Source organism: Ptychodera flava, chromosome 8 (genome assembly GCF_041260155.1).
Source record: "Ptychodera flava strain L36383 chromosome 8, AS_Pfla_20210202, whole genome shotgun sequence".
NCBI classification, from domain to species: domain Eukaryota; kingdom Metazoa; phylum Hemichordata; class Enteropneusta; family Ptychoderidae; genus Ptychodera; species Ptychodera flava.
The window spans coordinates 19,481,856-19,496,944 of NC_091935.1; the positions used below are offsets into that span (position 1 = coordinate 19,481,856).

Here is a 15,089-nt window from a genome sequence, read left to right on the forward strand (position 1 = left end):
ACATCAAAGCAGATGAGCTTACAGTTGCAGATTAAAGCAACATTACAATACGTTTACTATCCAATCCCAGGTTAGTTCCAGTCGTGTTTTTAAAACTTTTCAGAAGTCAAACATATAAACTTACAACTACTCTACAAAAATAGTCGAAGAACTTATAAAGTGAATATCAGAAACAATGAGATATTGACAATTGATTTCATGAAGTGCAAAACAGCATGAAACGACAAGAAATTTACAGAACTGACTGAAAAATAATTAAATGAAAGATTTATCACGTGCACCAGCGATACGACATTTCACTGTGATACTCTATTAAGGGTAGTGTGCATGCATGCGTATTGATTTCGCTAACCTGTTCTTCACAGAAAGACGAATATACCTCCTTAAGTATTTCCAGTGTGTCAATGGAGTTAATGGCTGTTCCTGTCGCCGATTTCAAGAAACTGTTTACAGATGCAGTGAAAAAAGACAAACAGACATTGAAGAGTCGCCTGGAACGAGAATGGCAGGTACGTCATTAAAACAACATTCTACACTTGACCGTAACGGCCAAAGTTTTGCTCCATATTTTGATGTCTTTCTTCTGGCAAGGGGGTACGATTTCAAAGTATTATTAATAAAACAAAAAATATTTATTGTATGTTCTCTCTAAAATGTGCGATGGGTCGAGACTTTGCATTATATACAGATAAATTACATTTAATGGAACCGAATATGTTTGAGAGTATCAAATATAAGATGTTCATAATATACACTCTTACTTTATCTTTATTCTCTTTATGGAGTTCAGACCGAGCACAAACTTAAACCCCCGTGTCATGCACATCCCTCTCTCTCTCTCTCTCTCTCTCTCTATATATATATATATATATATATATATATATATATATATATCGTAATGCCATAAAAAGTAACATATCTTGTCTCCTGGATGTGCTTCAACAGAAGTTAAATGAAGTTAGCTACAAGCCAAAATCGGGAGAATGTCGAAGAGGCCGTCTTCCTCAGAACCTTAACAAAAACAGATTTCCTGATATTTTGCCAAGTAAGTTTCAATACAAAATGTTTTGCAAGTTCGTTTCTATTAACCAGGAAAACTTTGGGAAAGAACGTGTGTGGGGATAGAGAGGATAATTTTTTGTGGGTCTATTCTTCCAGATGTCTATTCCTGTTAGAAATTTAGCTTGAGGTATTTAATTGAATGTATTATTTAATGTATGAATGGTGTTATATTTTAGTTGATAGATATCGTCCACAACTGTCAACTCCAGTAGAAGATCCAAATGCCACAGACTACATAAATGCCAGCTTCTTGGATGTAAGTATCAACCGAATTATTGAATGTACTGCGTACAAAATAGTGAAAGGTGATTTAAATAAAATAGTAGCTCGGAACCGTTTGATCAGAAATCAGAAAATTATGTTTGAATCAATATCTGTATTTTCCTGATGATGCCAAGTGATGTGTCTGGAATTCAGCCAGGGGTTACTGCTGATAGGGATAAAAGGAAATTGACTATTTGAGTAGCTCGACATAAAATTTCCTCAACATGTTCCCAATTCTCCATCGCTCTTTCCAATATAATAATTCCAGAACGATTTTTTTTTAATGTAACGGCATTTCTTTCCCAGGGATATGTTGTGAAGAACGCATATCTGGCAACACAGATGCCGTTACCACACACCGTTGTTGATTTCTGGAGGATGGTTTATGATCACAAAGTACGCACAATCATTATGCTAAATGATGAAGATTGTGACAAATCGGTGAGTACATATCGTTAGCTATTTTAGCAACTCATTTTGCAGCGTAAAACATGCTTAATTTTAACAGCCACATTGCCGACGGAATCAAATTCTTCTTATTGTTGTGATTTTAATTGTGCTAAGTAGTTGAAAACTGCACACAAAGTGTCAATGAGAAAAGTCATAAGGGAAAAATACGCCTTGGTTACTTTATTCACCCAATAAAATATACTAAATACCTTAAAGAACACGACAGAGCTAGGTCATGTTGATATTTTCCCATACCGTGAGATATCGTGACATCGCAATAAGATTATGTCATCTTTTCTAAGATCCGTAGTAAATACTGGCCAGATGATGAACACAGTAAATACATTGGTCCGTTCGAAGTGAAACTGAATAAAGTAAAACAGAATGGCCTGACTACTGAGAGAGCAATGACTGTTTCAATGGTAAGTATTCAGCCCGTTGTGTTACCGAAAAAATAGCTTAATTGTCGGGTGTTTTAAATATTTTCTGTATCGTACCACCGATTCCATCTATCTATCTATCTATCTATCTATCTATCTATCTAATATATATATATATATATATATAGATATATATATATATATATATATATAATATATATATATACGCACGTATTTCGTCCGTTTTGTTACGGAAAACTAGCTGAATTGTCGGGTTAGTATGATGTTGCTAAAGTGAATTTCAAAATACCTTGGCATTTCTAGGTGCTAGGGTGATAAGACAAACGTATCTGGCAATAGAAAATGACACCACCTGCATTCATAACAAACGTTCTTCTTCGATAAATTTTGCAACAATTTAACGATCACTGTGACACAGTCAACATCGTCAGTGCTGCTGCGCTCCCATTGAAAAACTCACCGTAAACTGGCTGCTTGAACATTCCTCATATAGCCTTTATCACATTTCCCGGCGATGAAACTGCACAGAACGCGTACGCTAACAACGATAGGTTTTTTCTCGGTACAGAGTGTACGGGTCGGTACAACGATTGGTACTTCCTACCGTATACACTGAACGTGTTCTGTAAGTAAGAACAGTGGACGTCGTATTGGGTTAAAATTGTCGCAAAATCTGTCAAAAGGAGAACGTTTGCAATGGATGCAGTTGGCGGTATTTTCTATCGCCAGAAACGTTTTTTCAAATCACCAAAGCACGTTGCAATTCCAAACTATTTTGAAATTCACTATAAGCTGCATGTATTGTCAGGAACTTTTATATGGATTCGAATTAAGTCTCTTTTGACATGTTAAAAGGTTACGCGTTGGCCTAGGGTCAATCGGCCATTTCATCAAGCCCGTAATCTAAACGTTTGCTATTGTGGTAATGCTAAAACGCTACTGATACCATTTCAGGGCAAGGAATCCGTTTCTGTCTTACAATTCCAAATTCGTGAATGGTCCGCTATTTCTGAAGGTGGGAAACTAACTCGGACAATAGCAGATTTGATCGAAATGGTTGAGAAACGGCAAAAGAAAACTGGAGCCGGGCCCATTGTTGTACACTGCATGTAAGTCGTCATTTTGAAACTTTTCGGTAAATTGCAAAGAATATCAAAAATCTATAGATTTCCACCTTAAACCTGAACATTCAATTTGTTTTAATTTTTATTACACACAGCAATGGTAACGGACGCAGTGGAGTTTACTGTTCTGCTTCATTTGCATGTGAACGAATCAAAGTAGATCAGACGGTTGATGTTTTTGAGGCTGTGAAGTCACTGCGAAATAAGAGAACAAACGTGGTTGAAAATCTGGTAAGATGTTAATATAGACTTACTGAAAGAACAATTAATGTCGTAGTATGGAAACGCATTAAAATCACACAAATTTGTATCTGCATTGTTCATTATACATTTGAAGGTGACATATTTTCAATGAATCGATACGTTGAAAATACAAATATGCAAATTTAGCTGAAATGTCGAACTGATCAAAAATTATACTAACTCCTGCACATATTGCAATGGATTTGGGTAAGTTAACACGTGTAGATTGAGTATATAAAGAGCTTTGTTCTTTATATTCGCTTTTTACTTGCAGCATTTTTGTCAATATTTCAGTAATAATCGTTCTCTCATTATCTGTTACTGTATTTGCACGATGGCTATGTTCTTGGGCAGATCTGTTCGACGACAGCTTGGTTAATTATACACATACGGAGTGGCCACGAGGTAGCAACATAAGTTTGTTGTCCGAGGGACTGAGAGTCGGCGGAAACAGTCTGTGTCACGAGGCCATGGGCCGAGGATAACAGGCTTAGTCTATAGCTGTTTTGGCGACTCTCAGGGAAAACAAACGTATGCTTTTATCAGAAATGGCCAGTCAATATGTGTTTTGAAACACACTTTAAGTTATCCAAATTTTTCTACAGAAAACTTGATAAGTTCCTTGGCTGAGCTGATCATTACTTCTCTCAGTTGCAGACGACACTGCAATTTCAAGATTAAGCGCATTAAAACATAATTTTCTTGCATCACTAAATATCGGCATAATACTCAATTACTGCAACATATGTGAATGGTTTCAGATGATTTCATTTATACCCTCGCAGTTACATTTGTACCCATCAGTATCTGCGACATCGACATCGATATCGTAAAATGCGGTATCATTTTCAACATTGCGAGAAGTACAAAGGTTTTGATTTGTTATCTGATGAAAATTTGCTCACCGTAGGACTGAAAAAGGATAGGATTCCAGTCCAATCCTACTATAACCCTACTGTACAATGTAATAAATGAACTATAAATCTTTTATCTATGTCTGTCTTTGGGAGACTCAATACTAATGGGACATCCATCATTCTCGCTTTTATGTTTTTTGCTTTACAGGAACAATATATGCTCTGCTATGAAATCGTTCGTCAATATTGTGACGTCCATCTTCTGTTCTACGAAAATACAAAGCCTTAATGAACATAAGTCGACACAGGGATTCGTCGGGCGAGGGGCCAGTTATTCTATGTCGGTGTATCAGTGGAACATGCATGTGTGAATCCTTTCAGATGATTCCGTTTATATCCTACAGTTACATCTGTACCCACAACTTTCAAACACTACACAGCGAGAAAAATATACAATGCATATTCCGACTAAGTCTTTAGTTTACAATTAAATTTGTAATTTAGTATCTATTTGCCAAAGGGTAACATGTTCATTGGAAAAGTAATTGTGCAAGTTCGTTGGGTTTATATTCAGATTAAGAATTGAAAATTGATATTTTGAATTATGATATCAGAGTATTAGAATATTGTTTGAATAGTGCCACGGACACTTCGGTGTCATCACAGTTATTCCTTAGACGTTTTGAATCCTGATTATCTTTCAGAATATACCTATGCTTGGTGACCTTCACTAGAAACATAGTAACCTCTATACAAGAGCACATAACGTTATTTTATTGTGATTATTATCATTTTTGAACTTAGGAGTAAAGTGTTTGATAACCTGTCATCACCACCGCGACGTTCAATATCCTTACATTATATATTTGAAAATAAATATCAGGTAAAGTGTTATTTGGGCCTAGGGATCACATATATCTTAGTCTAGGTTCTGCATCAAGTATAAGTTCTTTAGACTTAATCTATCTTGTAGATCAAATTTAATTCGATATACATATACGTTTATCGATGCATTTTGAAATATGTATAGAGACATATGCGATAAGATATCTGTTTATAGATATACTTCATGAACATTTCATTCAATAACATCTCACGTTGAAACGATTCTTTTCCACACTATTATTGGACGAATTTTTTACTTTTGATTTACTATTCGATGCATGCAACTAATTTGACTTACTTAACGGATCTATTCACTTTTACAAAGTGCATGAATGATGATTGTGTTAATAATTCAGATGGACTCGTCATTATTCATCGATTAATTTGCTCAGTCGTGAACTATACATGATTTTTTGCAGTTACTGTAGTAAATTTATCATTGTCGTTGCATCATCTTTTAGGGGTTAAATATATGTCTGATTGATTTGTTAAATGCTTTGTTTTATTTACTAATTATGGTACTGAGAACAGTGGTATTGATAAATCGCCGCATGATTTTAAGTTACGAGTATTAATATGCCATTTTAGTATTTCAAATATGATGCCGAAAGCCCTAGAAACAATCTAACGAAGTACTCGTATGTTCGCTATGGTAGTCTCACTACATTATATTGCAGTGTATTGTCTATTAAAAATATTCAAGGAAACTTTATAATGATGCAAGTAATTGTCTTTGTTATACATTCCTGACAAGGCAGGTCTCTAGTTAACTACTTATTTTTGTGTGTCAAGGTGTTAATTTTAGCGTTGGATGTCGAGAAAGGCAGAGAGAAAATGGTATTCTTATCTTAGTAACGTTTTGACTTTCTCGATCGCAAATCTCGACCGAAGTAAAAACAAATGAGGCAGTGACTCTCACCTGCGTTGGCGCACTCATACTTGCATGGCGGCGACTATGCGGTAGAGAATGCATTTGTTATGATGACATAGGGTTTTGAATGACTAATATTTCAGTTTCAGACAGTTTCTTTGTAATTTTGTTCATTATCACGACACATTCACAGTTATGTAGATTTGTTTTATTTGCCACTTTGTCGGATTAAATTTATCTTTTTCAAAAAACATTATTACGTAAAGCATTTTATACTTATTGTAATGCGGTATATGAGTGAGGCGCTTGCAGCCGCCTTTGGCAACACGCTGCACAAGCTGATATCATAAAACGTCCGAGTCAACTGAGTAGCTCGTGCAGAATAAGTATTGAAATGTAATTTCAAATGAGACTGACAATAAACTGTTTGATTAAAATATTTTTGTGGGTGAACTTCTTCGTCACAGGCGTTGATGGCCTCACTGTCTCCGCGTGCGGTATACCCGGCAGAGACAGCAGAGAAGTGAAAGCACTTTGTGAAAACTGTCGAGAAACAAGATGTCAAACGTCGATATGAATTAAACACTATTTGACAGAAAGAGAAAGTAATTATCTTCAAAGCTGAATATTGAACAACATTGTAAAACAAAGGTCATTTGTTTTTTGTTTAATTTTTATTTAGATGGATTTTATAACTATACGCGTATGCCATGCCTTGCCCACACAAAATTTAGTTTTGGTTGGTCATTGAGGAGAAAAGATTACGTGTGCCATGTGGTTCGAGTTAGAATAGGGAATGCCGTGTTTGATCTGCCGTTGCAAGTGTCATTGTAAACAACGGTCAGTGCATTTTGACGCCAAAATCTGGTTCATCCGTGGAATACAATATGATCATTATCATTGCGTCGGATTCTCTGTGATGTCTTAGGTTGGCAGCGCTATATCATTGCGCACGTCTGCACCATGCACCACACTGAAAACAGGAACTATACTGTGTTTTCTCAGTTCGGACTGTTCATAATTGACGTCATTGTTCTCATTAATATGCAAAAATAAATATTTGTCCGCATTTTAAGATTAAGCTTTTGAAAATACACCTGCAAAAACGACGAAAATACATTCTCCTTTTGGTCCTTCAGACCGACTCTTCATTTAACACGATTGGAACTAATTGGAATAATTGGATCTTCATATTTTTTTCAAATTTTACAAAAATGTTAGATGCCCTATAGTTGAATGTTGCAATATTACAAATTACTCATAAAAACAATGTATAATTCAAAAAGAAAAGCAGCTGAGCTCGCATTTGCAGATTAAAGAGACATTACTTCACGATCAAAATATCCCAAATTAGGTATAATCGTGTTTTTTCAACAAAAATGTTAGAAATGCGTGATGATGTGTCGACTTACATTCAAAATTAGGGCCTGGGGAAATTTTTGTAACGCTCTTTTCTATTTTAAGCTGACCTGAATTTTTCTAGGGCTCAGCATGACAAATATTTTGGAAAAACTGTTACTCTGAAGATCAATGAGAAACGGTTGGGTGGAGGAGTTGTCTTGTGTGGTGCGGCAGGACTACAATATCCACATATTGACTTGCCATGAGAGCAACAGTGTATGTCTGTACGCCCCAAGGACTGTGGGTCACCCCAAAAACACTTTCCAGTATGTTTTGGGGTGACTCAGGGCCCAAGGGGTTAAGGCGTATGCTGTTGCCCTCATCGCCTGTCAATATGTTTTTATACATACCTCATCTGCAGTCATACAGAACAGAATTTGTCCTGACACAGTGACATCGTCGCAATACTTCTGCAAAACGTTCAATGCAACTTTGTTTTCGTCCGTTTCGAGTCCCTCTTGGAAACAAGAGTATTCAGTTGTTCTTCAGAAAATAGGATAAACTGAGAAATTTCTCAACTATCTTTCTCTCGGCCGCAGACGATATCTTTGTTTGCATTCCCCTTTGCGCTTGCGCAGATTTCGTTTTTGAAATATCCGAGCATCAGTTGTCGGAACTGATGCCTGGCAGGCAACAGTTCCGACAACTGATGGCTGATAACGTCGTGGATCATTACAAAAATAACGCATCCCACGTGTTTATATCGTTTGGTGAATCAAAACACAGACTGCGGGTGAGGTGTGGTATAATTAAAACTGGTGAAAGACAAGAGAAGAACATAAGGGTAAAAGTGTCCATGACAGCACAGGTGGAAAAGTGGTTATCAATCATCAAACGTCTATAAATGCACAGATATTGCTAATTTTGTATTAGAAAATGTTGTTTATAATTTTCTCATAGATTACCATGTCTAGCGAATCAACGTGTTCGATGATATCCAAAAATCATTTTTTTTTATCAATTATGCTCTGTTTACTTCCCACTTCAAGCAAAGGAGTCACATTTTTCAGTACAGGTGTGCCCTGAATTCCCCGTCCCCTTGTAATTACTAAAGGCTCCCCAATTTCTAGTTCCAAATTGCTGTTAACATAGCGCGACTAGAGTTAATTTGTCGTCATTAAAGTCTTTATACGTTTCGAGGAATACATTTCTTGTACGTGGCCTTTTAGGGAATGGTCAGTTTCTTCGGCCTGGGGGGGGGGGGGCGGTGGATTATTTTTTGCCAACATCAAAAAGTGGCTGACCCCCCTATTCATATTTTAAAAACAGGGTGACCCCCCTATTCCAAATTTTGAAAACAGGGTGACCCCCCGCGACAACTGTAATATGTAATAATATAATAATGTAATATATATATATATATATTTATCACATGAACTGGCCCGTATCTCCACCTGTGTGACGTACACTAGCACAAATAAGAAATCCATATTACCCCTGTTGTACGTCATCAACCGGAACTTTTTTCCTGCAATGGTACCGTTCGTCGACGCGTCGCAACACAGACCGATTTGTCGTGATCGATGCCGTGCTTCGGCCGTGCTCATGGAATTTTGACAAAAAGGTGACCCGGCGCGATAAATCCAGATATGGAAACATAGAAGGCATGTCCAACGAAATTCCAAGTCGCTAAAGCTTTAGCTATTCCCAAGAATCGAATGAGGATACCATCGATCATTTGGCTCAGTAACGTCACTGCTCCAGTCGTAAGGCTCAGTGTGGACGTCGTCGTACCTGGCGATCGCCAAGCGACGTCGTACCTGGCGATCCCGGTTGGCGATAAACCCTAAAGATACACCTCAACGAAAGTTCAACTTAATAAATGAGTACCGTATAATCTTCGGGAAAGCGACATAGAAGGCACAAGCATAAAGTCATTCGAACAACGATAAATTTCCTTCATCACACAAATTATTCCGTCGTTTCTCGATCGAGATCAAACCTGCAGCGGAAGGCTGTAGTGAAGACATATACAGCTGTCGACCTGTAGCCCTAACTCTGCAGTGCAGCGCTGTAGAATCTGATTTATTTCGAAAGTTGACTCAGACAACACTCACTGTACAACAGAACAGAGTTCCCATCAAGTAACAAAATTGAGATGCACCTACGGGAGATACGTCAAAGTCCATAAAACGAAAACATTGACGACTGAGATGGCCACCGGCGCGGCGGAGACCGGTGACGTACGGCAGTGCCCACAACAACAAGCGTACACTCTGTGTGTCATCGATCTGAATCTTTCGGGCTCGCTAAGGTATTTTAAAAAGCACAGCATCTCTAAGAATGATAACTACTGTTTCGATAGTGCCATTGTATTAACTTCATAAATATAATTGTAAATATTCTAAATAACCCAAAATACTATGGCTATCCGTCGGTAGCACGGTACGGTGAAAGCTATGATGGCAGACTTGCCTTGGCATCGCTCCAGCGCGAGACAATGATTGACACGTGCACGTGACCGAATCCGGATGTCTGATTGGTGGAGATACCTTTCGCTGTAGCGAAATTTCAGCTTAATCGGATTTATGAATGAAAGTATACCTGTAAACATTTGCACATCTCCTGGGTGACGGGCCGCTTTACTCGTTAAATGAAAGTAATCCGCGTAAATAAACACAAAATCGCGATAAAAATCATGCAATTTGTTAAAATAATTTGATCCATCCACATCAAAGAAAAATAAGAAGAGACTGTTCATGTGATAAATATATAATCCCATGGAATTTTTCTCTGTTTGACGTCATCGTATACTCGTGTTTTTCGCGGAGCCGCACAACTTCTCGCCTTCGGCTCGAAGTTGTACGGCTCCGCGAAAAACACTCGTATACGATGACGTCAAACAGAGAAAAATACCATGGGATTATATATATAAATATATATATATTATATATATATATATATATATATATATATATATATATATATATATATATATATATATATATATATATGTGTGTGTGTGTGTGTGAGTGTGTGTAAATATATATATATATATATATATATATATATATATATATATATATATATATGTTATATTTTACATACATTTATATTTTAAGTCATTCTGTGTTTTAATGAAATTGTTGGCATGTCAGTTGTAAGATAGGAATTTCAAAGTGTCAATCTTAAAGTTTGAATACAGTACATTTTGAATGAGCTGTGAATGTATTTCACACTTTCTATGCTTAACCAGATGTCCTGGTCTGGATGTCAATCATTAATATCAAACAGGAAAAAGCAGTAAATCAAAAATTTTGATGGGTGTTAAGACTTGCCAGCCATTCAATCTCCTGAGGAACCATAGAGAGGCATTTTAGCCAAATCTGATGTGTGCAGAGTCTGAGATGACCTTTTCTTGTAACATTGATATTTGTTCATGTTGCTTTCTCATACTGAGTTCTCATAGAGAGAACAGAAAGGTATCAGGACTTTGTCATCCTTTTCATATGAAATGCAGATTTCATAATAGTACACTTTCACTTAGCAAACATCAAGATATCTCTGGCATATATCTCTGATTTATTAAAGTATGGCGCCCGAAGGGCGCGGAGAAAAATATGAAACATCCTGATATCTCTGATATATATGTCTTGTATATTATAGTAATGCACAGGAAGGGTGTGCTGAAAAATAGCACGCTGAAAAATATTGAACATACATACATCTCTGATATATGTATGCCTGATATGTTAAAGTTGGGGGTGCTGAATAATATGTCTGATAATTAAAGTTATGCGCCCAAAAGGTGCGCCGCAAAATGCAAGTGGATGAAATTTGTGGCTGACACGATGCATTTTAGGCAATGATGAGCCTGTGTCGAAATTCAAAAACACACTGACCCCCCCCCCATAGGGCATTTCAAAAACATGGTGACCCCCCATCACCAAAGTCAAAAACAGGGTGACCCCCCATGAATCCACCGCCCCCCCCCCCAGGCCGAAGAAACTGACCAGTTCCTTACTTAATTAAAAAAAATGTTCACGAGCACATGTATGGTCTGCAGCGTAGCTGTCGAGGGGCTGTGAGAGGATATAATGTATCATGTAGATATTCTCTGTGTGCGCAGGAAATGCGTTATTCATAACAGGTTCTGGACTGTAATCACTCATCTGTGGTCGCCCGTTTAACTTTTGTGTACTTTTAAAAATCAACAACCATTATTCCATCTTAACTTTATTGCACTTCGACTTGAACATTTGTCTTATGAGAACCAAGTATATCATTGTTTACTTTCATGCATTGTAGTAGCCTGAGTTCGTAAACAATGTACGGCTATTCTGAGATAAGACAAAGCCATTCAAGCCATAAGGCACACATTTAAAATTGTGTTAAGTGAAAAGGGGGAAGTATAACACGGGTACTTCTCTACCTGTTCAAGGACATATCTTTTCCTCGCTCATAATATATAAGACCGCGTGGTTTCTAAGCCTTCTGCTTGAGGCAGTATTCCGGAATGTGAACTTACTTCAAAAGAGTCTGTTACTTCAATGTCATTCTACCCGAGCCAGGGAAAACGTTTTCTTTCCTCTTTTTGCTTTCGGATGTATAATGGATCACCTTAAGATTTGCCGGCGGTCCTCTATAGTTATTATTTTTTCTCACGCTCAATTACATCTTGATGGTCAGGGTCTCGCTTACTGGGATATAATCATACATAAAGTCATTTCAACCTTCTTTGAGGTGTCCAAACTTAACCTCATTAATTTAACACTTCTGTTTGTGAAAATATTCTAAGGGAATTGCATGCTGATCACTATTAATTGCATCAATATCAAATATCTATAAATGCATAGATACAGTTTTGTATTGAAAATGTATTACATAGTTTTCTCATAGACTACCATGTATAGTGAATCAACATTATCAACAGCTGATTATCAATTAAATCCAAATATCAAAATTTTGTACACACATGGTTGCACAAAAATATTGCAATCCACCTGTAATTTATGTCCAATGGTAATCTATGAGGAAACTATGAATAATCTTTTTCAATACAAAACTATCTGAATCTGTAAGTAATAGAAATTGTTCATTGCCCTCAGTGAGCTTGATTTACAATAAGACATGCCCTCAGAGTTGCCAAGTCAAGATGTTCATGTGACAAATAATTATACTTTTGTTCAGATTTACAGTTAAATGACTTCAGAGAATGAAATCATGCAGCAAATCATTTTTATCTCCCAGAATATATCTGAACACTGAAACTGCATTTTGACGGGACGGATACTTATGAAAATTAAATGACCCTCCTCTGCTGAGCTGTTTGAAAACTGCATGCATGACCTCCCCCCCCCCCCCCCCCCCACTATTTTCAATTCAATTTAAGGTGACCCTCCTGGATTTTGCCGGCCCAGCCCAGGCCGTAATAAGTGAACGCTCCCTTACAAGGTTGGATATTATTTCGCCAGCCGCCATACGGATTCGGAAAAGCTTTGAATTGACACTTATGGAAAATTAAGGCTAGATAACGTTGATGAATACGCAGCAATTAACTCAATTGCTAGCTCTATCTTGTTTTTCAATTGCAGAAAGGAAGTAAACTAAAAATATACATCGCAGGAATAAATACCTTATCAATCTTTTCTTGTCTCCTGTTTTTGCCCAAGGCTGGAATGGCTTCCATTTCAAAATGTTGAGTACAAATACACGTAGTTTGTGCCCAGTCTCAAAGCAAACGAACAGCGGTGACAACTATTTGAAAAGTAACCGCAGACATCGGATGTGGCGCGGTCCTTCATTAACTGGGTCCATCTTTCTTCAATGATATATACCTCTAGCCTAACGACTTGAAGCAATACCACATTTTATCATTACCGTGAACTTTAACAAAGAGAAAGCCTCGCTTTGATCATGTTACTTCCATTGAAATAATTAAGCTTGCAATTTTCTATAAGTGACGTGACTTGTTTCAAACGCTGTCTGTAAACATTCTCTAAGTGAACAGTTAATGTTAACACAAATACTGAAACGGTCTTCAGATGAACCATGCTGATAAGGTTTCACTTCTTGCAGAAGTACAGCTGATTGCCAAATAATATTACTGAAACTCTACTTGTGTGTCAGTAATTCAATATAGATTAGTCTCACGACCAAGTAGATATCAATGATGTGGAACTTCATTACAAAATAAACAGCTGCTTACTTCCGCACCATTTTAACGAAGCGGAACAATGGTCATACGAAACCGCCCACGTAAAAGCAGGGTATTGCTTTCTGTTATGAGTTAACTGAGTAATACATGTAACAGGATTTGATCACAAAGACAAGCTCGGTTTCAGCAGAGAGAGAGAGAGACAGAGACAAAGAGAGAGAGACAGAGAGAGAGAGACAGAGAGACAGAGAGACAGAGACAGAGACAGAGAGACAGAGACAGAGAGAGATCAATGTATATTAACAAATCCCCACAACAGAAAAAAAATAAGAATAGAAGTATATGTTTGTCTGCAGAACAAAACTTTGTAATGAAAACTCTATCTTGCTGTGCCATACCGGAAATTGTGTCTGTGATGAAACAAGGTTTACTTTTCATGCATAGTAAAGTACGTCAGGTAGCATTTGGCAGGTAACTATCTATTCAACCAACACTCATTCCTGGCAAAAAACTACTGACAACCACAGTGAAAACAAGATGAAGATGTAAAATATAACAACATTCGATACTTTCTGCACCATTTTACATTTTGTGCAACATTAAAATGCGTTTATTGTCTTCATAATTGATGCAAACAAGACTTGTAAAAACCTTATTCTGAACTGAAAAATAGAGATAGCGACGAGGACCGAAAATATCAATTATCAATGAAAACATATAATTCCTTTGTATCTCGAACACCCTGATAAAACGAGAATATTCATGATCATAACATTATGACACTATACTTTACCGTTGATTTTACATTTTTTGCTGTAAATCTTTATTGATTACGGTTATTTTCAAGAGCTAGAGTATTGATGTACCTCTGACTCTGATGTGACAAATAATCAAGGGTAAACCCAAATCATCTGAGAATACTTGTTATATTTTCATATTCCAAAATACTACGGTCATTCTCCACGAATCTCTGAGCATTTTCCGCCTAAAGGTTCCAAGACAAGAAATGTGACCTTTTTAATCTAGCAATTCTCTAACGGTTAATAAACTCAGAACCCCCGTAAAGTATACATTTTCTGAAAGCCTACATATAGGCCTATGGGAAAATTTTGGTAACCACAGTGTCACCATTATTTACATAACTATCACGTGACAAGATAATTTGCATAACCTTTCAAAAGTCGGTTTTCCCTATGTTTTGTCTCAAAACTTCAAAATATCTGACTCAAACTTGCTGGAATGCAAGCTGTCACAATGCTCTTTCAAAGTATGTCTCAGATTTTTTATATCTTGCTTAGTTTTTTTGGAGCACAATTTTAAAGAAATCAACTATGGTAAAATTCACTGCTCTGGAAGTTTTTCTGGCATAAAAACTGTTTAAGAAGGTTTAAAAAAATTCTGAGACAGTCTTTTGAAGACCTGTAGGATAGCTTG

At 36.9% G+C, this 15,089-nt stretch overlaps 1 protein-coding gene across 2 annotated transcripts in view; it reads left to right on the forward strand.

The window, feature by feature from the left end:
• The window catches only part of LOC139138727 (receptor-type tyrosine-protein phosphatase S-like), a 40,427-nt gene extending 33,837 nt beyond the window's left edge, over positions 1-6,590 (forward strand). For both annotated transcript variants that reach the window (XM_070707238.1, XM_070707240.1), the window contains exons 22-29: positions 366-509; positions 946-1,045; positions 1,239-1,318; positions 1,633-1,767; positions 2,079-2,198; positions 3,132-3,286; positions 3,397-3,532; positions 4,610-6,590. In XM_070707238.1, the coding sequence (XP_070563339.1) occupies positions 366-509; positions 946-1,045; positions 1,239-1,318; positions 1,633-1,767; positions 2,079-2,198; positions 3,132-3,286; positions 3,397-3,532; positions 4,610-4,690 (951 nt within the window). In that variant the 3' untranslated portion in view covers positions 4,691-6,590. The remainder of the gene's footprint in view (positions 1-365; positions 510-945; positions 1,046-1,238; positions 1,319-1,632; positions 1,768-2,078; positions 2,199-3,131; positions 3,287-3,396; positions 3,533-4,609) is intronic.
• Positions 6,591-15,089: the final 8,499 nt, after the last annotated feature.